Genomic DNA, 24,661 nt, shown 5'->3' on the forward strand with positions numbered 1-24,661 from the left:
AGGCCAGAGCCCCTGCCTCACCCCCGACTGCAGCACTGTGGCCACAATTTCCAGGAGGCTCTAGAACTGATGGGAGTGGGTTTTTGGGGTTCCCACAGGCCCAGTTTGGCACTCTTTCTGACTATTTTGATGCCCTGTACAAGAGGACAGGGGTGGAGCCAGGGGCCCGGCCTCCAGGGTTTCCTGTGCTGAGCGGGGATTTCTTCTCCTATGCGGACCGGGAGGATCATTACTGGACAGGCTATTACACTTCCCGGCCCTTCTACAAGAGCTTAGACCGAGTCCTGGAAGCCCACCTGCGGTGAGACCCTGTCCCCGCTTCCAGGCTGGAGGGGGAGAGTCAGCCTTTGGGGTTTAAGGAGGGGCTGGATTGGCTCAGAAGGGAATAGATAGGCCCAGAGGCCAGGGCAGGTAGAGGAGGGGTGGGAAGGAAGGAGGCTGGACTGGCAGAGTGTGGGTGGGCCCTGGCTAGTGGTGCAGGCTGGCAGCTAACTTCTCTCTCTGGGCAGGGGGGCAGAGGTTCTGTACAGCCTGGCTGCAGCTCACGCTCGCCGCTCTGGTCTGGCTGGCCGGTACCCACTGTCTGATTTCACCCTCCTGACGGAAGCTCGGCGCACACTGGGGCTCTTCCAGCATCACGATGCCATCACTGGCACGGCCAAGGAGGCTGTGGTGGTGGACTATGGGGTCAGGTGGGAGCCTTCTCTTTTCCCTTGTAAGCTCCCCTGCTCACTGTCCCAAAGAAAGGACATTGGGTGGTCAGGGGGTAGGCCGGCCTAGGGCTTGTCCTGCTGACAAGGCAGACAGCTTCCCTATGGTCATCTTCTCTCCTTCCCCTCCTGCGCCACCCACAGGCTTCTGCGCTCCCTTGTCAACCTGAAGCAGGTCATCATTCATGCAGCCCACTATCTGGTGCTGGGGGACAAGGAGACCTACCACTTTGACCCTGAGGCGCCCTTCCTCCAAGTGGTGAGCCCCTCCTGGGTCTGCATGGGGACCCTCTGGTGTATGCAGGTCCCATCCCAAGAGCTGCTGGATGGGGGTGCCGCTTCTCTTTTTCCTTCCCCATCCGGATGAGTTCTGTGCCCAGTGCAGCTGCTGGTCCACACCTGGGACAGGTGGGGTGGGAGGAGGCTGAGCCCATGATGGTTCTTCCCTTCCGGCTCACTGAATTCCAGGATGACACTCGCTTAAGTCACGACGCCCTCCCAGAGCTCACGGTGATCCAGCTGGATTCGTCGCCCAGGTAACCTGGACTACGCCATGTGCAGAGAGGAAGAGCCATTCCCTGGCTCTCAGGCCCCTCTGCCCCAGCATGTGCTGAACCAGTGCAGGGCGCTTGCCCTGGCCGGAAGCAGCAGCCTCCTGGGTCAGCCCACCTTCTACGCACAGGTTTGTGGTCCTATTCAACCCACTGGAACAGGAGCGATTCAGCATGGTGTCCCTGCTGGTCAACTCTCCCCGCGTGCGTGTCCTTTCGGAGGAGAGTCAGCCCCTGGCCGTGCAGATCAGCGCACACTGGAGCTCTGCCACCGAGGCGGTCCCTGACGTCTACCAGGTGAGGTGCGGGTTTGTCAGGTGGGCCTGGCCCTCTGCCCGTCGTGGGCCCCTCCCCGCCTGGCGACGCCAGCCTCCCACCCTCCTGCTTGTGGCCCTGCTACTCTCCAGGCTGAGGACAAGTGTCCTGGGGAGGGGGTTGTCCAGAAGACGGCACTCTTGGGATTTGAGTGTGTCCTTGAAAAGAAGGGGAAGGTTGGTATGGTAATAGTAATGGTAAAAATAGCAGTTATAATGCCCCATCATTCAGTCTTTCAATGTTTATCGAAAGCTTAATGTGTTGTTACTGCTTCATACTTTTTCAAATATCACTTGAGAATCATAAAGTCTGAGGAGGAAGAAAGGGCAAATCAGATCACCTCCACTTTGGAGGAGGGGCAGAGGCCCAGCGGGTGCAGGGACTTGCTCAAGCCCTCTGTTAGTAAGCGGATGCCTCAGCACCCCTGTGGCGAAAGCCGTGCCCCCACTTCCTCACCCCTCCTGTGCCCACAGGTGTCTGTGCCTGTCCGCCTGCCAGCCCTGGGCCTGGGCGTGCTGCAGCTACAGCTGGGCCTGGATGGGCACCGCACGCTGCCCTCCTCTGTGCGCATCTACCTGCACGGCCGGCAGCTGTCCATCAGCAGGCACGAAGCGTTTCCTCTCCGTGTCATTGACTCTGGCACCAGCGACTTCGCCCTCAGCAACCGCTACATGCAGGTCTGGTTCTCAGGCCTTACTGGGCTCCTCAAGGTAAAAGGCCAGGGTGGTGGGGAAGGGCCAGGGGCCAGAGTAGGGCGTGTGTGGTGGTGGCACTGTGAAGAGCAGCCTCCCGGCCCTGTGAGCATTCTGCCACCTGACCCACAGTGGACCCGGGCCTGGGCCATCTCAGCTCCAGCCTGACAGCATGGGGAAGCAGGGCACGGCTCCTTGGGGAAGCTATTCCGTGTCCTCCCAGGAGGCAGGCCTGACATGCTGGTGTGGGGCCAGGGGTCAGGGCTGTGTTTTTTGGCAGAGCATCCGAAGGGTGGATGAGGAGCACGAGCAGCAGGTGGACATGCAGGTCCTTGTCTATGGCACCCGTACGTCCAAAGACAAGAGTGGAGCCTACCTCTTCCTGCCCGATGGCGAGGCCAAGGTATCCTAAAGATGCCTTGAACAATCTGGCAGGGAGGGCAGGAGGGGGCACAGGCCTTCCCACAGGTTTATTGCTGCCTGCCAGGGGCCTTGTCTTTCCTGTTCAGCCCAGGGGTGTCTGGGAATAGGTGCTCTCTTGCCCAGCCCTGGGCTGGCACCTTCCTGCTTTGCCCTCTGTGCTGTAGTTTCAACAGCAATCTGCTCTTTCCCTAGCTCTACGTCCCCAAGGAGCCCCCCGTGCTGCGTGTCACTGAAGGCCCTTTCTTCTCAGAGGTGGTTGCGTACTACGAGCACATTCACCAGGCGGTCCGGCTTTACAATCTGCCAGGTGAGCCCTGCATATGAGGAAGGGTCTGGAAGGAGGTGTGGGCTCCACAACTGTGGCGTGTTCTTCCTTCTGCTGCTTCTCTGTTCATACCTCTGTTCCGTATCATTTGAGACAGGGATGCTCCATTCTCTTGGAGAAAAAGTCATCCAGAAATGCCCTGGGAATTTCTTGGGAGGTTGGACAGAGCCTCTCCCCAGCTCGGCTCTGATCCCCCAGCCCAGCCTCTTAGCTGTGGTTCAGCCTCACACCTGTCCATGCCCCCACTTTGTTCCTGTACCCAGGGGTGGAGGGGCTGTCTCTGGACATATCATCCCTGGTGGACATCCGGGACTACGTCAACAAGGAGCTGGCCCTGCGCATCCATACAGACATCGGCAGCCAGGGTATCTTCTTCACAGACCTCAATGGCTTTCAGGTGACTCCTGGGCCTGGGTCTCGGAGACCCCACAGAGTAGAACTTGGACTCTGCTTTTGCCCCTGTCACAGGCCCTGGGGGATGATCTGCCCTGATGGAGAAAGATGAATGAGAGGCGAGAGTGATCGGGGACTCCTTCAGTCTGGGGACCGCTTGGGCCCACATGGTGCCCGGGTGCCCTTGATCTGCTGGCCTTGCCCCCACAGGTGCAGCCCCGACGGTATCTGAAGAAGCTCCCCCTCCAGGCCAACTTCTACCCCATGCCAGTCATGGCCTATATCCAGGACGCACAGAAGCGCCTCACGCTGCACACTGCCCAGGCCCTGGGTGTCTCTAGCCTCAAAGATGGTGAGTAGGGCCCAGGAGTTCTGCAGAGGGTATCAGACAAAAAGAAGCCCGTCCCCACCCTCAAGGGCTCCCCACTCTGTTGGCCTCCCTTGCCTCTTTCTGGACTGCATCACCTCCATGCTTGGAGAGGGGGCGAGCCATTCAGAGCTCTTGGCACAGGAGGCAGGCATCTGCTGTCCCCATCCCCTGGTGGAGGCAGCAGTGTAGGCAACTGGGTGGAGTGTCCTACTGGATCCCCTGAAGAACCATCAGGGTTACAACTCTTGGGGCCAAAGAAAGGAAAAATAATGTCAAAAAGCAAAGCTAGGCACAGTGGTTCACTCCTGTAATCCCAGCACTGTTGGGAGGCCAAGGCAGAAGGCCAGGAGTTTGAGACCAGCCTGGGCAACAAAGCGAGACCCAGGCTCTACAAAAAGATTTAAAAATTAGCTGGATTTGGTGGCACGTGCCTATAGTACCAGCTACTCAGGAGACTGAGATGGGAGGATTGCTTGAGCCCAGGAGCTGGAGGCTGCAGTAAGCCAAGATTGTGCCACTGCACTACAGCCTGGTGACAGAGCAAGACCCAGTCTGAAAAAAAAGGCAAGAAGCATCAGGGTATTGAACAGTGATTCTCAGCTGAGGTGTGCAACCCTCTTCTGGGCGGGGCTGAGAGTAGGGACAGCTTGTAAAGTGCACTCAGTGTTATGAAATATTAAGGAAATGAGAAAATTACATATTGTTTTCCTTCCAGTGATCATTAAAAGACAGACTGACGTTCCTTTTTTTTGTTTTTTTGTTTTGAGACGGAGTTTCACTCTTTTGCCCAGGCTGGAGTGCAGTGGTGCAATCTCCGCTCGCTGCAACCTCCACCTTCCGATTTGAAGCGATTCTCTTGTTGTTCTGGGTTAAAAGACTGAGCAATTACACAAGTCAGTAAGGACTTGGAGAGGTGAAAGGGAGAATAGGGCCATCTGTCCCGGTGGAATGTGGGGGCAGCTGGTGCGGTTTCCCTCGAGATCTTGTACAAGAACAGCTGCACCCACCTCCAACACCTGCACACACTGGGGCCTCTGTCCCCAACACATCAGCCATGCACCGAGCCCCTGCTCCAAGCATACTCTAGAAAATAAAGCAAAGGTGGTCACCTGCCATATCTTTTTCCCAGGGCAACCCAGATGACACTTAATATGAGCCTCTGCCTGACTTGCCATCTGGCTGTCCTTTCCAGAGCCCTACTTTTAACACACACACAGTCAGAGCTTGAGTCTGACCTGCTGGGGCTGTCTGGCTGTCCATTGTAGAACAAGGGCAGGAGAGCCTGTGTTTTAGTCACAAAAAAACCTGCCCAACCTGAGCAAACCTGCCCCAGATTACGGAGGTGTGCAGCAACACTACCGATGGCTGTTGATCTAAGTTGTTCATTTCTGGTTTATTTTGTTGTATGTAACCCGTCCTGATTCGGTTTCCTGCCTGGGCCCCTAGGCCCGTTCCCTGCTCCTGAGTCCCAGAGCGTGGGGGGTAAACTGCCAGGGCCAGCCTTCCCCTTTCTGGACCTCATGCTTCCTCATCTGCAAAATAAGGGCCCAGGACCAGCCCCTCATCAGGTTCCCTCCCAGCTGTGGGAACCCGTGACCTCTTCTGAGTGACTCAGCTTCTGTCTCTCGAGCTGGGCTTTTCTGTCAGGGCCTGTGGCTTGGGATTCTCCTTTGAAAGGTCAGTGCCTGCTTGGGGGTGGGGGCGGGCCAGCACTCACTGTTTGCTTCCCCAGGCCAGCTGGAGGTGATCTTGGACCGGCGGCTGATGCAGGATGACAACCGGGGCCTAGGCCAAGGGCTCAAGGACAACAAGAGAACCTGCAACCGTTTCCGCCTCCTGCTAGAGCGGCGAACCGTGGGCAGTGAGGTAACATCTGGGGCTGACGCCCAGGGAACCAGGTCTGGCTAGTCCCCGGGGGTGGCCGGGGGGTCCAGCCTAGGGCTCGAGGAACGTAGTTGGAGGTGGGCAAGAGAGAGAGAGTAGGGCTGAATTCCTGGGGCGGGGGGAGGCAGTCTGGCTTTTTGTGTCCCATCTCACGCAGCCTGGCACCTTCCTCTCCCAGCAGCGCTCTGTCACCTGTGCCCCTCATGTTCGTCTCCCACTTTCCTCTGTGCTGCCCTCCTCTGCCCTGTCCCAGCATTCTCTAAGCCTGTGCTCCAACCCAGCTCATCTCATGGCTTTCTTTGCCCCACCAGCCTGACTTTTTCTCCAAACTGGCAGCCATGTTTAGGGGCTTGATCTTTCACAGCAGCAGGAGCGGTAACCGAGAGGTAAGGGTCGGCTCTGGGAGCGGGGAACTAGTACGAGCAAGGTGTAGCTGCGCCGGAGCCCAGGTGACAGAGCCTGCCACTCAGTCACTCATGCATCAGATAGATATTGAGCACCTGCTTTACTGTGAGGACCCAGAGGGACATAAGTGCAGACAGTGCTGACTCTCCCAGGAGTTGACTCGTGAGTAGGGGTGGCAGAGAAGCCATGTGTGTAAAAATGCAAGGTAGAAAGGGCTTTGTCTTACTGATCCTGAGGAGCAAGGTAATAATGTGGGCTAAGGAGATCGAGGTCAAGGAGGTGTCACCCAGGTGTGGCTTTGATGAATGGGGGTGTGATTTGAAGATATGAACCAGGGCACAGGATAGGAGGCAGGAAAGACAACAGGCTGGGGAACAGCAGTGAGTTCCTTAGTTATGCTGGAGCTACGCTATCCAGTACGGTGGCCAGTAGCCCTATATGGCTATTTAAATTACAACTAAATCAAGTAAAAAATTTGCTTTCTTATTCCTACTGACCACACTTCAAGTACTCAAGTGGCTAAGTGGCTGCTGTATTAGACCATGTGGTGTCGGATATTTCCATCCTTGCAGAATGCCCTCTTGGCTGGTGCTGGGCAAGAGTGCTAGGTGGAGATCAGGGCAGACGGCAGAGCACCTTGAGTGCCTGCTAAGGGATCTGGACTTTATTCTGCCTAGGAAAGGTCCAGGCTAAGGAAAGAGCTGAGCAAGGAGGGACACCGTCCGAACTCTGGTCTCAGCATGTCATGCTGACAGTACGGAGCAGGTTGGATCTGTGGGAAGGGAGACTGGAGGAGGGTGACAGCGGGAGGCTGTTCAGGCAGGACATGCTGGCTGCTTGAACTAGGCCAGAGGCTGGAGAAGTTGCCGGTGGCTATGAGGACACTGCCCAGGTGAGACGGAAGAGGGTTTAGCATTACCTGGGAATGCAGAGGGAAGTGAGAGATGCTGGGCGCTTGGAAGAAGGGGGATGCCAGGGACAGAAGTCCAGAATATTCAGCCCAGGCCTGTGAGTCTGACATCCAGGTGAGCTGCTAAGGAGTAGCCCTGCTGGCAGAGCCCCGGCCGCGCTGGGCCTGAGAACCAGGCTGGCGCTGTGGATGTGGCGTTGCTCGTGAAGCCGCAGATTACCCAGAGCACTCTGGATTGGAGGCCCGTGCTCCATGGTGAGGCCTGCGTCTGCCTGGCTGCCATCCTCCCTGCACTGTGGATCCGTGTGTGAGGGGAGACATGGCTGATGGGAGTGGGTTGCTCATGATAGTGTTATGTGAGCAAGGAACTAAAAAGTAGAGAAGAAACGGCTTAGTGAAGTAGCCCTCTGCGTTAGGGGAGACGGCAAATGTCCACACTTGAAGGGTTAGCGGAACCTCGCCTGGAGCCAGGCGTGCCCTTGAGTCCAGGCACACCAGGAAAGGTCTTTCCAAAACAACTGACCTGGGTGTGCTTTTATCCTGCCTCGTCCTCTCCCCTCAGCCTGGCTTTGGTCCCTCACCAATATCTCGGGTCAATTTTGCAGGTCCAAGATAGCCACTCTACCAGCTACCCATCCCTCCTCAGCCACCTGACCTCCATGTACCTGAACGCCCCGGCGCTCGCTCTGCCTGTAGCCAGGACGCAGCTCCCAGGCCCTGGTCTGCGCTCATTTCATCCTCTGGCTTCCTCACTGCCCTGTGACTTCCACCTGCTCAACCTACGTACCCTCCAGGCTGAGGTGAGTGTCCCTCAGCGTGACATGCTGAGAGCAGAGTTCTGACGGTGTCCCTCCCTGCTCAGCTCCTTCCTTAGCCTCCAGGCTGAGGTGAGTGTCCCTCAGCGTGACATGCTGAGAGCAGAGTTCTGACGGTGTCCCTCCCTGCTCAGCTCCTTCCTTAGCCTCCAGGCTGAGGTGAGTGTCCCTCAGCGTGACATGCTGAGAGCAGAGTTCTGACGGTGTCCCTCCCTGCTCAGCTCCTTCCTTAGCCTCCAGGCTGAGGTCCAGACCCCTTAGCAGGTATTTGGCTCCAAACCTCCAGGACCAGGTTTTGGCCTTTCCTTACCCACACGCCTCCCTGTGCCAGCACTGCCTCTGGGCAGAGGCGCTGCTGCATCTCCGATCTCTGAAAGCCCTGCGCCCACTTCCCTGGGCACTGTCTGCCATCCAGGAGGACACCCTGCCCTCGGCGGAGACCGCACTCATCTTACACCGCAAGGGTTTTGACTGCGGCCTGGAGGCCAAGAACTTGGGCTTCAGCTGCACCACAAGCCAAGGCAAGGTGAGTAGGGTGGGGAAACAGAGCACCTAGGAATGGCAGGCATGAGCTTGGTAAGACTGGGCTGAGATTCGGTGACAGGCTGGGAGAAGAAAGTGTCACTCCAGGGCTTTCTGGAGAGAAGGGGGGAAGCTGTAGACATGTTTTCAGAGCTCCAGAGGCCTGGCAGGGGGAGTTCCAGACAAGGTAGATCGCTTGAGAACTTTTGTTCCCTGAGCAGGGACCTCTATCAAGCAAAGTGGAAAACACCAGAAATAGAAAACCAGAACCCATCCTGTTGTTACTTTGTAAGCTCATATCAGCCGGCACTGATAAATGTCCCCGGGTGCCAGGTCCTCTGCTGGGCTCCAGTGTTTCAGAAGTGAACCAAGACATGGTCACTGTTTTCACAGATCTCACAGCTCAGTGGAACGGTTCTTACCCGGAGATCTGTAGGCAGGCTTTAGGGTTGAGCAAATCTCAGCAAGCCCGTGAGACTGGATGCACACTCATGGGTAAGAAGGCATGGTGTTGCTGAGAGGGGCCAGCTGGAACTGGAGTGCAGTGGCGTGATCGCGGCTCACTGCAACCCCCGCCTCCTGGTTCAAGTGATCCTCCTGCCTCAGCCTCCCGAGTAGCTGGGATTACAGGCGCCTGCCCCCACGCCCAGCTAATTTTTATATTGTTAGTAGAGACGGGGTTTCGCCATGTTGGCCAGGCTGGTCTCGAACTCCTGACCTCAGGTGATCCACCCGCCTTGGCCTCCCAAAGTGCTGGGATTACAGGTGTGAGCCACTGCACCTGGCTGAGATTCTTAAAGAGGTACCAAATTGTAGATGAACAGCCGCATTCTTAAGTGTCTCGGCACCTAGCACAACCCTGCCCCTTCTCTGCTCTCCACAGGTAGCCCTGGGCAGCCTTTTCCATGGCCTGGATGTGGTATTCCTTCAGCCAACCTCCTTGACGTTACTGTACCCTCTGGCCTCCCCGTCCAACAGCACTGACGTCTATTTGGAGCCCATGGAGATTGCTACCTTTCGCCTCCGCTTGGGTTAGGGCTTCTTGTGGCCTGAAGAGAAAGTTCATTCACAGAGACTGCCTCTTAACATGAAGATCATTGGACAAGCCACACGGGTATCCCATCCTGATCTGCCTCCCAGAACTGTGACACATTGGGCTCCGCCCTCATTTTCTGTTTATTGCTGCTGCTGTGTTTTGGGCGCAACCCACAAACCCAGTGATGGGTAAATAGGGCAGATGCCAGTGAGATCAGGGAGAGAAGGCCCTTGGTCAGAGTGGGCAGTGCCAGGCTCTGCTTTGGGTTGTGAGTGGACACCCAACTGGGCACAGGCTCAGGCACCCATCCTTTTTCCAAACAGGGATATAGAAGAAGTGGAAGCAGACAGAAGAGGTAAGGGAGGCTAAGTGGGTAACAGCCCAGCATCAGGGTCACTGTGGCAACAGCAGGCTCTAGGGGAATCCTGTGGTTACGTAGAGACTCCATGTCCTGGTGTGATGAGCAGGATCAGAGTGACTCTGGGAGGACAGGGGTGGGGACCCAGAGTTAGCAGTGGGGATGGAGCAGTAGAAGGAATCACTATTTCTCCTAGGAGTCCGAAGGCCTCGCTGCTTTCTGTGATGGCTTTGCAGTAAGTGCCGCCTGGCCTGCATGCATTGGCTAAGAGGCTGCAGAATGGCAGGAAGGACTCGCTAGAGATTGTCATGGCCAGAGATCATAGGTCACTTCAGGTAGCAAGACCCCTGGCAAACTGGGCACTTGGCCTATGTACTGATTTGTGGGATGGTGGCAGGGGTGTGGGGTCCTTCACCCTGCCTGAATTCTCTTTGGCTTCTGTGCTCTGTATGCTGCTGTCCCCAAGAGCTCTTTCTTATTATGGCAGGGAGTGGGGATTGGTCCTACTTTCTTTCTCTGGAAAGGAAAGCCTCCAAGACCCCATGTGCTTGGGCAGCTTGAGAAGGCGTTCAGCACCACGCCTAGCAGGCAGACCTTGAAGCCTCACCTTTAGTCTATCCTGCAGAGGTATTCAGTTCCTGGCACAGGGGACTAGGGGCATGTAGAGTATATGAGGAGGCAGTATGGCTGTGCAGGAGCCTTCATTTCAGCTTCAATTAATAGGGAAGAATTTATGATAGCTCTATAGATGCTGAAAAGGTATTTCGTAAGATTTAAAATCCATCCCTTATTAAAACTCTTAGTAAATTAAGTCTGGAAAGAAACACCCTAATCTAGATAAAGGTCTGTTTCAGAAACCAACAGTGATGGCATTCTAAAGAGTCAGACGCCACAGGCATTCCCATTAAAGTCAGAAACTAGCCAAGGGCAAGCTATTATTCAGCAGTGTCCCGGCACTACTAACCCCTCCAACAAGCCAGATGAGGAAAATAAGGAAGAATTATAATTGTCATTATTTGTAGACAATAAAACTGCCTACCTGTAAAACCTAAGAATCAACTGAAGACCTGTTAAGAGTATTCTGTAAGTCAACCCAATGATACACATCATGTTCCTGTCCACATACTGGTTTTCCCCAAATCAGCTGATAAATTCAGTGTAATTCCAATGAGATTGAAACTTTGGAACTGACAGTTCTAAAGTGCATTTGGGAGAGTGAATGTGTGAGAACACTAAGACCACGCTGAACGATGATAATGAGTTGGGGGGTGGACTGCTGGGGGGTGATCCTGCCAGATTCCCAGAGGATTCTCACGCCACCATTACCTCACTCAGTGTGACCTGGAGGGGGTCAGACAGACGGGAGAGTCCAGAAACAGACCCAGGGCTACAGGAATTTAGTATATGGTAAGAGGGATGTTTTAAGTGGGGAAAAAGGTGGATTATTTAATAAACAGTACTTTTAGACAACTAGCTATCAAAGCTAGATCTCAGCCGGGTGCGACGGCTCACGCCTGTAATCCCGGCACTTTGGGAGGCCAAGGCAGGTGGATCACTTGAGGTCAGCAGTTCGAGACCAGCCTGGCCAAGATGGCGAAACCCTGTGTCTACTAAAAATACAAAAACTAGCCAGGCATGGTGGCGTGTGCCTGTAATCCCAGTTACTTAGGAGGCTGAGGCAGGAGAATCACATGAACCTGGGAGGCGGAGGTTGCAGTGAGCTTAGATCATGCCACCATGTCACTGCACTCCAGCCTGGGTGACACAGCCAAAAAAAAAAAAACCACTAAGTTAGATCTCTACCTCACAGTGTCCATACAAATTAGTTCCAGAGGGAAGATATACTACAAAATTACTCAAAAATTTTTATACCTCTGGTGTGGGACGGTCTTTTCTAAACTTTAACATGAGACTTAAAAGATATAATAAGGGAAAAGATAAGCAGATTTCGCAACCAAAAAATATCGAAAGTCTCTTTGTGATGGAAAACATCAAGGTTAAAACACAAATGACAGATATGGAAGAAAATATTTGCAGCACATAAAAAAATCAACGAGTACAATTACTTTAGGAGAAAAGCTTGCTTCAGGGTCCTTAGAGAAAGTCACTGGGGCCTGCCAAGCCGCCACCTAAAGACAAGAGTGAGAGGGCTGAGTTCTTCCAGGTCGTCAGAGTTGTTGCTGCCCGTATTAGGCCACACAGTGGAACCCCATTTATATCATAGCAGAAGAAATAGGATTATCAATGTGAACTGCTTAGCATGGTGCCTGGTATATACGAGAGCTCCACAAATGTGAGCTATAATCCTATTAGTAAAGGATGCTAAGCAGTTCCACTGTGGCAGGTGTCATTTGCTAGTAGAATTTGTAATCAAACAATAGGAGGGGAATCTGTGAACGCCTAGAAAATGAGCAGAATAAAGGATATTATCTTTGGAGGTCTTAGATGTGCAATGAAATTATTTGTCTGACAGAAATGAATGCTGAATTCTATTTACTTAAGCCTTTAAAATGACTTAAGGCAGTCCGGGCACGGTGGCTCATGACTGTAATCCCAGCACCTTGGGAGGCCAAGGTAGGTGGATCACCTGAGCTCAGGAGTTGGAGACCAGCCTGGACAACATGGCGAAACCCCATCTCTACCAAAAAAATACAAAAATGAGCTGGGCGTGGTGGTGTGTGCCTGTAATGCCAGCTACTCGGTAGGCTGAGGCAGGAGAATCACTTGAACCTAGGAGGCAGAGGTTGCTGTGAGCCAAGATTGCGCCATTGTACTCCAGCCTGGGTGACAGAGCGAGACTGTCTCAAAAACAAAAAAACAAAAAAAACATAAAATGACTTAAGGCAGCATGGCTCAAGGTGTGATTCAGAATCACCAGAACTGCTATTGAAAGTACAGGTTTCTGTTCTGACTAGAGCTTCTTCAGCCTGGAGGCTGCAGTGGAGATGTGTAGGGCAGAGCCACAGCTGCCCTGAGACTGCTATGTAATAGGAGATAGGAGCAAGAAACAAAAGCTGACTTCAGTGCACACGGGGATAAAGGCAGATTCCTGGGTACAACCTTTGAACTGGTCTTTGGGAGTAGAGGCCAAGGAATTTGCATTTTTGACAAGTTCCCAGGTGATTCTTGTGCATGCATAATTTGGAAATGGCCCAACTTTTAAAGCAAGCAGCAACCCTTTACCACAGAGCTGTGGTACTGAGGCCTCACAGTTTGTTTGTTTGTTTGTTTCTGAGACAGAGTCTTGCCTTGTTGCCCAGGATAGAGTGCAGTGGCACAATCTCGGCTCACTGCAACCTCCGCCTCCTGGGTTCAAGCAATTCTCATGCCTCAGCCTCCCAAGTAGCTGGGACTACAGGCGTGCGCCACCATGCCTGGCTAATTTTTGTATTTTTAGTAGAGACAGGTTTTCACCATCTTGGCCAGACTGGTCTTGAACTCCTGACCTCAAGTGATCCGCCTATCTCGGCCTCCCAAAGTGCTGGGATTACAGGCGTGAGCCACTGCGCCCGGCCAGCCTCACAGTTCTGAGGGTTACCATCAAAATGAACCAGGACATGACAGAAGCCATTTCAACCACTGGAGACGGATCGGATTCTATTCCTACTTACTTGGAACCACCCAGCTTTCATGAATAAGGAAGGGCTGTATGGCCAGTTGGAACCACAGAGAGAAAGGCTCCAGTTGAACCACTTAAGAGCTGGTCCTCCCATGCAGGGTGAGCCAGCCCAGACAGTGTCCTCATATGGCTTGCCTCAGGGTAGGTAAAACATAAAACCTCGACCACTTGTGCAGAGAGAGCAGCATCTTTCATTTGACCTGAACCTGACTTGCTTACCTTGCTCTGTCACTGGGGCATCTGTGCACTCACAGAGGGGGAAAATCAGTCTAGGATGGTGGGAATGAAGCTTACCATCCACAATAGAGATCTCTGAACAAAATCTTTGTTCTTCCCTAAGAAAAAAGTGTGTGAAGGACAAACACTTCAAGGGCTCATTCTCATTCTCATAGTGAGAAGAGAGAAGACAGAGACCAGATCCTTCGCAACAACCCTCAATTTTACTTAGGGTCAATGAGAAATCAGTTCAGATGGTAACAGTACCCAGGACCAACTGGGTCTGCAGTCTCCCTTCATTTTGGCTCCTGACTTTGGACCTCCCTAGTTGAGAATAAACCTGAACTAAAAATCCATGTAGTTAGGTAGTCTGGGCACAGGAAACCAAAGTGGGGTTGGAGGTGCGGACTCTCTGGCATTCTGAATGTGACAGAGTTGAAGATTTGAGACACAGCATTGAGTGTGGAGACCTGGAGAAGGCCCCTCAGTGGAGTAGGAAGGACTGGGGTTTCCCAGTCAGCATGCCTCCCGCAAGTTTGAATATTTGTGTCCCTCTCAAATTCATACTGAAACTTAACCTCCAATGCAGCATATTAAGAGGTGGGGCCTTTAGAAGGTGATTAGGTCATGAGAGCTTCTCCCTCGTGAATAGGATTAAGGCCCTAATGAAAGAGGCTTCACACAGCCTGCCTTTTTTACTGTGTGAGGATGCAGTAACCACCTTGGAAGCAAAAAGCAGCCCTCGCTAGACACCGAACCTGCCAGCACCTTCATCTTGGACTTCCTGCTTCTAGAACTGTGAGAAAATGAATTTCTGTTCTTTATAAATTACCCAGTGTCAGGTATTTTTGTCATAACAGCACAGACTAACATACCTAGAGACTTGCATTCCAACTAGAGGCGCAAGCACACCTATAATTCTGCTCTCTTAACTCCTAATACCAGAGATTGCTAAATAAATACTAAAAATGTAAAAACAGGCCGGGCGCGGCCCAGCACTTTGGGAGGCCAAGGCAGGCAGATCACCTGAGGTCAGGAGTTCCAGACCAGCCATACCAACATGGTGAAACCCCGTCTCTACTAAAAAATACAAAAATTAGCCGGGCGTGGTGGTGGGAGCCTGTAATCCCAGCTACTTGGGAGGCTGAGGCATGAGAATCACTTGAACCCAGGAGGCAGAGGTTGCAGTGAGCTGAGATCTTGCCATTGCACTCCAGCCTGGGCAACAGAGCAAGACTCCATCTCAAAAAAAAAAAAAGAGAAAGCAAAAACTGTCAAACTCAAAGGAAATCTTCTTTGACAAAGAATGGAGAGAATAATACAGCCAATAGCAGAGGCTGAGGCTATACAGCTTGAGAGAAGTAGAGACTAGTTCAGGATGGTAGGTGCTGGGACTTCAAAGTCCACATGGGACAGGTAACCAAGTGTAACCTAGGAACGTCAAGGGACCAGAACCAGACTCTGAGAGGTACACAGGCAGGAAAAATGTAAGTTGCAAACAAAAACAGGATGACATGCAAGCAATCTAAAAAAATACTTTAAAAGATATATATGTGCAATCACCAAAGAGCTAAAGATATTCAGTCTTGCAATGAGAAACTGACTGAAAAGAAGCAAATAAGATTTTACAAATTATACATGCTGGAAATGTAAAAATACAATTATCGAAGTATACTCTATGTATGGTATAAGCCCTAGACTGGAGGCAGATGACATAAAAATTTAGCAGGTCTGGAAAACAACTGAGGAATCACCCAGAATGCACCACAGTGATAAAAGAAACATAAAAAGGAAGCTAAGACAGATGGAGGATAGACTGAGAAGCTTTGGCATAATGTTTCATAGCAGTTTTAGAAAAAAAGACTAGTGAGAATACAGGGATGAGAAAACAAAGACGGTGAATTTTTCAGAACTGAAGAAAGATGTGAGATCTCAGAATCAAAGAGCTCATTAAGTTCCAAGAAAGGTACATTTAAAACAAAAAGGCCAGGCCGGGCGCGGTGGCTCACGCCTGTAATCCCAGCACTTTGGGAGACCGAGGCGGGTGGAACATGAGGTCAGGAGATCAAGACCATCCTGGCTAACATGGTGAGATCCCGTCTCTACTAAAAAAATACAAAAAAGTTAGCTGGGCCTGGTGGCAGGCGCCTGTAGTCCCAGCTACTCAGGAGGCTGAGGCAGGAGAATGGCAAGAGCCCAGGAGGCAGAGGTTGCAGTGAGACGAGATCGCACCACTGCACTCCAGCCTGGGTGACAGAGCAAGACTCCATCTCAAAAAAAATAAATAGCTGGGCACGGTGGCTCACCCCTGTAATCCCAGCACTTTGGGAGGCCGAGGCGGGCGGATCATGGGGTCAGGAGATCGAGACCATCCTGGCTAACATGGTGAAACCTTGTCTCTACTAAAAGTACAAAAAATTAGCTGGGCATGGTGGCGGGCGCCTGTAGTCTCAGCTACTTGGGAGGCTAAGGCAGGAGAATGGCATGAACCCGGGAGGCAGAGGTTTTAGTGAGCCGAGATCGCGCCACTGCACTCCAGCCTGGGCGACAGAGTGAGACTCCGTCTCAAAACAACAACAACAACAACAAACAAACAAACAAATAAATAAACAGGCCAGGTGCAGTGGCTCATGTCTATAATCCCAGCACTTTGGGAGGCCAACGAGGGCAGATCACTTGAGGTCAGGAGTTTGAGACTAGCCTGGCCAACATGGTGAAAACCTGTCTCTACTAAAAATACAAAAAACCCCAAAAAACAGAAAAATCAAAACGTAGCGGGGCATGCTGGTGTGTGCCTATAGCCTGTAATCCCAGCTACTTGGAAGGCTGAGGCAGGAGAATCGCTTGAACCTGGGAGATGGAGGTTGCAAAGAGCCAAGATCGTGCCACCGCACTTCATCCTGAGGGACAGAGCACGACTCCGTCTCAAAAAAATTAAAACAATTTAAGAAACCTCGTGTAGATATATTGCAAATTATGTAAAATAAAACCTAAAGGCTGGGCGCGGTGGCTCACGCCTGTAATTCCAGCACTTTGGGAGGCCAAGGTGGGTGGATCACTTGAGGTCAGGAGTTTGAGATCAGCCTGGCCCACATAGCAAAACCCTGTCTGTACTAAAAATACAAAAATTAGCTGGGCTGGTGGCATGCGCCTGTAGTCAAAGCTACTCAGGAGGCTGAGGCAGAAGAATAGCTTAAACCAGGGAGGTGGAGGTTGCAGTGAGCTGAGATGATGCCACTGCACTCCAGCCTTGGCAATAGAGTGAGTGGGATTCACTCTCAAAAGAGAAAGGCAAATATAAGAACTTATTGAGAAACTGCAGGAATGAATATAACCTGTTGTACAACCATGGTTTAACTGTAGATTTTTAGCCTAGCTTTTCTTTTTTGAGACGGAGTCTAGCTCTGTCGCCCAAGCTGGAGTGCAGTGGCGTGATCTCGGCTCACTGCAACCTCTGCCTCCCAGGTTCAAGTGATTCTCCTGCCTCAGCCTCCCAAGTAGCTGGGACTAAAGGCGCCCACCACCACGCCTGGCTAATTTTTTGTAGTTTTAGTAGAAACAGGGTTTCACCGTGTTAGCCAGGATGGTCTTGATCTCCTGACCTCATGATCCACCCGCCTCGGCCTCCCAAAGTGCTAGGATTACAGGCGTGAGCCACCACACCGGCCTTTTTTTTTTTTTTTTTTTTTTTTGAGACGGAGTCTTGCTCTGTCTCCCAGGTTGGAGTGCAGTGGCATCACCTTGGCTCACTGCAACCTCCACCTCCTGGGTTCAAGTGATTCTCCTGCCTCAGCCTCCCGAGTAGCTGGGACTACAGGTGCCTGCCACCATGCCCGGCTAATTTTTTTGTATTTTTAGTAGAGACGGGGTTTCACCGTGTTAGCCAGGATGGTCTCGATCTCCTGACTTCGTGATCTACCCGCCTGGGCCTCCCAAATTGCTGGGATTACAGGCGTGAGCCTCTGCGCCCAGCCTGCCTAGTGTGTTTCTTTGGAACTTATCAAAATGTCTCTGGAGGCCAGGCACGATGGCTTCATGCCTGTAATCCCAGCACTTTGGGAGGCCAAGGCAGGCGGATAACTTGAGGTCAGGAGTTTGAGACCAGCCTGGCCAGCATGGTGAAACCCTATCTCTACTAAAAATACAAAAATTAGCCGGGCGTGGTGGCACACACCTGTAATCCCAGCTACTAGGGAGGCTGTGGCATGAGAATCGCTTGAACCCAGGAGGCAGAGGTTGCAGCGAGCCGAGATTGCACCACTGTACTCCAGCCTGGGTGACAGAGCGAGAATCCATCTAAAAAAAAAAAAAAAAAGGCTCTGGAACATTTCATTTCCTGTTTTGTTACTGACCTGTGACTCTGTAAAAGTCTACTTTTGCAATTTGGATTAATAATTTTATGAATGCAAATTGGAGATGCTGTTCAAAAAAAAATAGAAAAGTCTTACAAAGGAAAGACAATCACAGTGATAGCAGACATCTAGTTAGCTACAATAGACACCTGGAGTCCATTCAAACCTAGAGAAAACTCAGCCTTGAATTTGCTATCAGCTACACCATTCAAGAGCACGGGGGAAATGAAGACATTTTCAGACACGCAAAGACTCAACAGTTTGCAATGTACAAAACTTTAGTGGAAGAAAGTAGGTGTACTTAAGCAAAAAGAGAATTTGTCTAGGGGCATAAACTAATGAGAGGGAGGGTATACCTAAATAAATACTGGCTATAAATGTAATACTATTTTATAGTTTAAAAAGAGGCAGGAACTAAAATTCTAGATAGCAATATTGTTAAGAGTTATTCAAGGCTGGGCACAGTGGCTCACGCCTGTAATCCCAGCACTTTGGGAGGCTGAGGTGGGCGGATCACCTGAGGTCAGGAGTTCAAGACCAGTGTGGCCAACTTAGTGGCACGCCATCTCTACTAAAAAATAAAAAATAAAAAAATCCAAAAACAGGTACTAAGAGGACAGACCTTGCATCAAATGGTGCTAGGAAAACTGGACATCCACAAGCAAAACCATACATCATATATTTTGTATATGGTGTATATACAAAAAAATTACACCATATACAAAAATTAACCCAAAATGTTCTTGCCACAAAAACAACAAAAAATTGGGTAACTACGTGAAATGATGGATGTGTTAATTTGCTTCACTATAGTAACCTTTTTACTACCTGTATGTAGCCTCATAACATCATGTATACCTTATACCAAATTAAATTGATTTAAAAAGAAATTTAACCCAAAATGGATCAAACACTTTACTTGTAAGAGCCAAAACGATAACTTTGGGAGGCCAAGGCGGGTGGATCACCTGAGGTCAGGAGTTAAAGACCAGCCTGGCCAGCATGGAGAAATCCCGTCACTACTAAAAATACAACAATTAGCCATGCGTGGTGGCGCACGCCTGTTATCCCAGCTACTCGGGAGACTGAGGCAGGAGAATAGCTTGAACCCGGGAAGCGGAGGTTATGGTGAGCAGAGATGGCACCATTGCACTCCAGCCTGGGCAACAAGAGTGAAACTCCGTCTCAAAAAAAAAAAAAAAAAAAGCTAAAACGAAAGCTCCTAGAAGAAAACAGGAAAAGCTTCATGGCATTAGATTTGGCAACGATTTCTTAGATATGACACTAAAAACACCGGCAACAAAATATATAAAGTGGACTACAACAAAGTCATCTTTTGTTAAAAAATCTCGTTATCTTACTCCCGCAAAACTATTAAAAAAAAAATAAGTTCAAAGTTCTCCAAAATGTACCATACCCTGGGGATTACTCTGAACTTTGTTCATTTGTTTTCTTTTAATTCGGCTTTTTTGGTTGCCTTTCACCTACTTTTTCGCAGAGCCCTCCGCTGGGGCCTTCACTTGGGCAAACAACTATCGTAGTCGAACAGCTTTGACCTGACAATTTCCTCGTACCCAAGATGATCGCTTTTCCAGACAACTTAATAAACTTTGGCTTTAATGGATGACCGGACGCAGAATAAAATACATAAAAATAAACCTCAGCTGCTCAGCAACGACTGAAAAACCACCACCGGGCAATCCCTCCCCGTGGCCACCGAGCAAAGTTCCACCGCCTCCCCTACACTCCGCCTATCGCCGGGCTCCCGGGGTCGGACAGCCCCGGGCCACTTCCGGGCCTTCCCGGAAGTCCCTGTCACTTAACAACCGAAGTAACCCGCAATGCGGAAGGGCGAGGGGATTGCGAGTCACCGAGTTTCCCGCGCGGCTTGAGGTACTGGGGAACCGGAATCCCCCACCGGCCCAATCATGTTGCTGCTGGGGTCTCTCCGGTGCCCAGCAGTGGTTGTCAGTAAGCGGGCGGCACTCCCTTCCGATACGTCTTTTCTTTTTTCATTTTTGAGACGGAGTCTCGCTCTGTCACCCAAGCTGGAGTGCAGTGGCGCGATCTCGGCTCAGTACAACCTCCGCCTCCCGGGTTCAAGCGATTCTCCTGCCTCAGCCTCCTGAGTAGCTGGGATTACAGGCCCGAGCCACTGCGCCCGGCTAATTTTTTTTTGTATTTTTAGTAGAGACGGGGCCTCGCCATGCTGGCCAGGCTGGTCTTGAACTCCTGACCTCAAGTGATCCGCCCGCCTCGGTCTCCCAGAGTGCTGGGATTACAGGCGAGAGACACCGCGCCTGGCCCCCTTCCAACTTTCTTAACGGGAAAGGCTGCTACCATTTCTTGAGCACCTATGTGTCAGGCTCCATCAGGCACGTCACAGTCTAACCTGATAATTACACAACCCATGTCACTGACAAGGAAGCCAGGTTCGGAGGGGCTGAGGCCCGCAACCTGAGGGAGGTGACTCCGGGACACACAATTAGTCCTGCTTTGCTGAAGGACAGATATGCAGCCTACCAGTCGGAGGCTGGAGAAGGAGCAGCAGCAGCTTAAACCTTAACCCAGAGATATTTTTATTTTCCAGAACGTGTTAGGAACTAGTACTTATATAATCTCAAGTCCCTGAGGGGCCAGAGATCCCACCATGCAAAATAGCAAACAGACCCAAGACTTGGGGAGAGGCGGTGAGTGCATCAGAAATGGATGGGTACATCTGATTCCCACCACGCGGGGCTCAGCTTAGTTAGCAGGAGACCTTCAGATTGAGAAAAAATGCAAGTCTTTTTTTGGCCTCTAATATCTGGGAAGGATGGAGGGAGCTCAGGAGACACAGAAAAGATGGCGTATGAATCCTGTCCGGCCTGAACGAGGCTGGAGTTGTGCCTCTGGATAGCTTCAAGCACTGATCAGAGTGTCAGCCCCCGCTCCTTGAACAGATGCTTTAGAGCCTCTTCCAGTTGCCGGTTTGTTCCCTGAAGCCCCTTCACCACCTGCGCTGCCCACTCGAAGTATTCCTGGACTCGATGTTCTGACCATCCTGCATAAGAGTCGACAGAAACTTGCTAGCGTGATGTCAAGGAAAGCACTGCCTTTTCCCCACTTCCTGGCAAGCTTGGTTCAAGGCCATGAGTTCCTGATGGAATGGGCTGTCCTGAAAACTTCCCCTTGGCCCAGCTATTGTATTTTTACTGTATGAAAGAAGATCAAAGAGTGGTCCAGTAGGATTAATTTGGGAATTAAGAATGCCCAGGGTTTTTCAGGGGAACTGACCAACATGTGTCTTCAGAAGGCGGCATCCCCCTCCCTTTTCCCTTACAGCCCATACGAAAGCGTACCCTCTGGGGTGCAGCGATTCAGGTCCCTCAGATTGTACAGCTTGTCTGCCAGCTTCACCAGTTTGGCCCCGGGGCTACTGTGGGGCGCTTGCTCCACCTGCAGCCTCTTTCTCTCCAGCTTGGGCAGAGTCTTGTCATCTGTTACCTCCTCCACCAGGCGCCGCACTTGTGCCCCAAAGTGTAGCTCCACCTCATCCAGGGTGGTGTCTGTGTCCTCCACCGTGTCATGGAGCAGGGCCGCCTGGGGACAAGTTCCCACTCAGCCCTGAGATGTCAGCCAAGGGTTGCCCATTGCTGAATGGGGCCCCTAATCCCCATCCCAGGCTCCTGGCGGAGAAGGGGGAAAGTTACCTGTAACACCACAATGTCAGTGATTCCCGCCTCGTGGGTCAGGATCCGTGCCACACCTGACGGGGAGGGGCAAAGCAGGAAGTCAGGTCGGAGGTAGTCCCAAGGCGGTGTGCTGTGGGTTTTGGAGAGCCAGATGTGGCCCCTTGTGGACTCTGACTAGCTGGGTGACCTTGGTCAAGTACCTTACCCTCTGGGAGGCAACCGACAAAGGGAACGATCATGCCTACCGTTCCAATTGTTATGAGGCTTAAACGGTATATCGCACTAAACTTGGGACAAAACAGGTGCTCAATGAGGTGCACGCCCCCCACGTTTCCTTCCCAGTCCCCACCACCCAGGTGCCGCAGCCGGCGCTCCGCGGCCGACGCGCCCACCGATGGGGTGGTTGATGTAGGGGGTCCCTTCGGGGTCCTTCCGCCGCTGCTGCCGGTGCTTGCGAGCCGCGAAGTCGGCAGCCTCCAGCAGCTGCGCCGCCTCAGAGCCCATCGCGCGGATGGGGCCGACGACTGCGGCCGCAGGGGCCGGGACGGAACGTTTACAGCGCCCCCTGGCGCCGGGGAGGCCCGGGGATCGTGGAGGCTAATTCAGCGGGCCGAGTTGGGCCTGCCCCAGATGAATTCCTCTGGAGCTGACCGGCCCGCGCAGAGAGCAAGTGATGTGGACAGCTGCCTTCAGCATCGCAGCCCCCAGCTCAGTGTGCTCTGTTGGGGGTGCAAGAAGAACATAAGCCTGGCTCTTTGGGAGCCCACAGTCTGTGGAAAAGAGGAAGACAGAGAAGAAATAAGGCAGTGGCCTCACAGTGCTCTGAATCCAGGGTGGCCAAGGCTCAGGGGACTATGGGAGCGGGAAGAAAGGACAATCCCCATACCCTCAGAGTCAGAGACAGCTTCTCCCAGAAGCTCCCCCCAAGAACAATCTTCAACCTGTAAAAGCTCTGAAAATTCTCCAAGTGTTCTAAAAATAGTTCTCCCTGTAGGGATGGGCCAGGTTCTGTGGGCAGGGGAGTCTACCTTTGGACCCCCCAGGAGACCCTAGGGCCTGACCTGAAAAATCAGAGCCTTCACTGGGAGCCCTGCCTAATTGCTTCAGACTTAGGCTCCCAGGTAGCTGTGACGTTTCTGCAGGAACTGCCTTTGTCCTCAGTGTTGCAGATGAAATTTGCCTTGTCTTCTTATGCTATGAGAGCTCCTATTTCAGTCTCTAGGCATCTTCTCTGGGCCCCTGGGGTGATGAGTGTTGTCATTGCTGTCCTGGGAGCATGATGTTGTCAGGCCTGGGTAGGCACTGGAATAACACTTAATTCTGCTGGCTGGTGGCCTTCTGGAGAAATTCCCTGCCTTAGGGCAGCTGAGGGGTAAGAGAGACCTGGTGATCCCCATAGAACTTCTCTGTGAGAGGGGGTTCCCTATTAGCTAAGTATACTCTAATCAGACAGGTAGCTTTTGTGTTCTGGCTGCTAGCTGGGGCAGATAAGGCTCAGGGGAAAGGCTAATGAAAGGAGTCACCCTTGGTTTTCAGCTAGTCTTGGTGGTTGCCATGTAGCAGAGGTTAGGGAGGGAAGCCCCACATGCTGGAACTGAGGTCTCTGGGACCTGAAATAGGAGGGTCAGAATTCCCAGAGCTTCCATGGCAGCCTGGAAGTTGGAGAATGGGTAGAAACATATTTGGCTGTAAATGCTTGTTTGTTCTTCATACTAATGGCTCAGCTGCTCTCTCGTCCCTCATTCTGTCCTCTAGTCCTTTGAGCCTTCTCTCCTTCAGCAGTTTGGCAATGCAGGCCCCACGTTTTCCAACAGGAGATAGAAACCCAGTCCCTGTCATCTCTCTCTAAAAGCCTGTGATAGAGAAGCTTCAGCCTCGTATTAATGGTGCCCAAGGGCCTTGGGGCTTTGACTTTTATTTCCTTATTGTCTGCAGTCCTGGCCTAGAAAGAAAGATGTTGAGGTTCCCAGGACCAGGACAGAGGTGGTGGTGAACTCTCATGGGCATCCAGAGAAGGTCAGGCCCCTTGCTGACAGGCCTATCTGTGGGGCTACTGCTGCTCTTCAGCTGGGTGACCCTTGTCCAGCCAACCTCTCTCTCAGGTACAGCACTTACCCCTGTGGCCCACCTGCCTCTGGTGCTATGGGCTATTCCTGGGAACTGGAACTGATGGGGATGGGTGGAAGGGCGTCTTTTCTTCTGGTAGGGGTTGATCTCTTTTACTCTCCAGTAGGGGTGGAGTGAGCTGTGGAAAGACCCCTCCTGCTTGTCTCTAGCACCCCCACCTCTCTCTTCAGCTCTGGTCCACCACCCTCACTTGTGCCAGACCACCCGGGATGTCCATGGCCGTCACTACCCTGGTTTCTTTTGCCCTCCTCTCTCTGATTCTCCAGAGGAAGCCTACTGCTGCCACCTGCAGGCGGCAGGGGGCTCCTGCTGCACCCGGGCTGAATTTGAGGCCCTGTACCAAGTCAATCTGTCCGCCCTTCCGCCCCCGCCCATCCTCAGGTGAGATCTCCAACCCCGGAGCCACTGGAACATCGACAGGGTGTTCCAGTATCTGGGGCTCTGTTCCTAAATTATGGGGTGGGAGGCTTGTAACTTACAGACTAGTGAAGGGACAGACCGCAACAGAAAATCATGTAGATCATGATTACAATTACAAAGGAGAAGTTCAGGGGGCTGTGCAAGCTGGTAATGGGGAGCCATCCTGAATCTGCCCATGGGTGGCTCTAGGATGAGCTCCTAAATTCGTATGCAAATGTGTGTATGTAAGACTACACTTATTTGGGGAGGGAGTCCTGAGCTTTCTCCGGACTCCCAGGGATTCTGTACCCCCCACAGAACGCAGCAGCGAGAGCGCGGTCGGGGCCGGGATCCAGATACTTTTTCTCTCCCGCAGGGGCCTAGGCCCGCTCCTAGTGCTGGGCCTCTACAACCTACTGGTTGTGACCCTGATGACCGTAGACCTCGTGCACTTCTGCTGCGGTCGGGGCCGGAGTCGGGGCTGGAGCCACCGCAGGCCTCCCTCTGGGTCCTCCGCCGCGAGCTCCCTGCAGGTCTCTGCGGGGACAGCTTAGGCGCGCCCGGA

The 24,661-nt window shown here is 52.2% G+C and overlaps 2 protein-coding genes across 10 annotated transcripts in view; one reads left to right on the top strand and one right to left on the bottom strand.

Annotated features, from left to right (window-relative positions):
- Nucleotides 1-10,768, top strand: part of MAN2A2 (mannosidase alpha class 2A member 2) — an 18,554-nt gene extending 7,786 nt beyond the window's left edge. For 5 of the 9 annotated variants that reach the window (XM_063596931.1, XM_063596932.1, XM_063596929.1 and 2 more), the window contains 15 exons: nucleotides 99-301; nucleotides 510-692; nucleotides 855-969; nucleotides 1,179-1,246; nucleotides 1,393-1,558; nucleotides 2,050-2,286; nucleotides 2,549-2,671; nucleotides 2,884-2,998; nucleotides 3,280-3,413; nucleotides 3,620-3,761; nucleotides 5,512-5,645; nucleotides 5,975-6,049; nucleotides 7,584-7,778; nucleotides 8,209-8,319; nucleotides 9,199-10,768. In XM_063596931.1, the coding sequence (XP_063453001.1) occupies nucleotides 99-301; nucleotides 510-692; nucleotides 855-969; nucleotides 1,179-1,246; nucleotides 1,393-1,558; nucleotides 2,050-2,286; nucleotides 2,549-2,671; nucleotides 2,884-2,998; nucleotides 3,280-3,413; nucleotides 3,620-3,761; nucleotides 5,512-5,645; nucleotides 5,975-6,049; nucleotides 7,584-7,778; nucleotides 8,209-8,319; nucleotides 9,199-9,351 (2,154 nt within the window). In that variant the 3' untranslated portion in view covers nucleotides 9,352-10,768. The remainder of the gene's footprint in view (nucleotides 1-98; nucleotides 302-509; nucleotides 693-854; nucleotides 970-1,178; nucleotides 1,247-1,392; nucleotides 1,559-2,049; nucleotides 2,287-2,548; nucleotides 2,672-2,883; nucleotides 2,999-3,279; nucleotides 3,414-3,619; nucleotides 3,762-5,511; nucleotides 5,646-5,974; nucleotides 6,050-7,583; nucleotides 7,779-8,208; nucleotides 8,320-9,198) is intronic. The other 4 variants (XM_063596936.1, XM_063596937.1, XM_063596934.1 and 1 more) reach the window with 1 other exon arrangement.
- Nucleotides 10,769-20,451: 9,683 nt separating this feature from the next.
- On the bottom strand, nucleotides 20,452-24,650 carry HDDC3 (HD domain containing 3). Its single transcript, XM_003807713.3, has 5 exons — nucleotides 24,514-24,650; nucleotides 21,963-22,340; nucleotides 21,589-21,644; nucleotides 21,238-21,478; nucleotides 20,452-20,939 (listed from the first exon to the last, which is right to left on the bottom strand). Exons 2-5 carry the CDS (start codon nucleotides 22,072-22,074, stop codon nucleotides 20,809-20,811), a joined length of 540 nt encoding a protein of 179 aa, XP_003807761.1. The 5' UTR covers nucleotides 22,075-22,340; nucleotides 24,514-24,650; the 3' UTR covers nucleotides 20,452-20,808.
- Nucleotides 24,651-24,661: the final 11 nt, after the last annotated feature.

The sequence above is a fragment of the Pan paniscus genome, chromosome 16, assembly GCF_029289425.2.
Source record: "Pan paniscus chromosome 16, NHGRI_mPanPan1-v2.0_pri, whole genome shotgun sequence".
Lineage (NCBI taxonomy): Eukaryota > Metazoa > Chordata > Mammalia > Primates > Hominidae > Pan > Pan paniscus.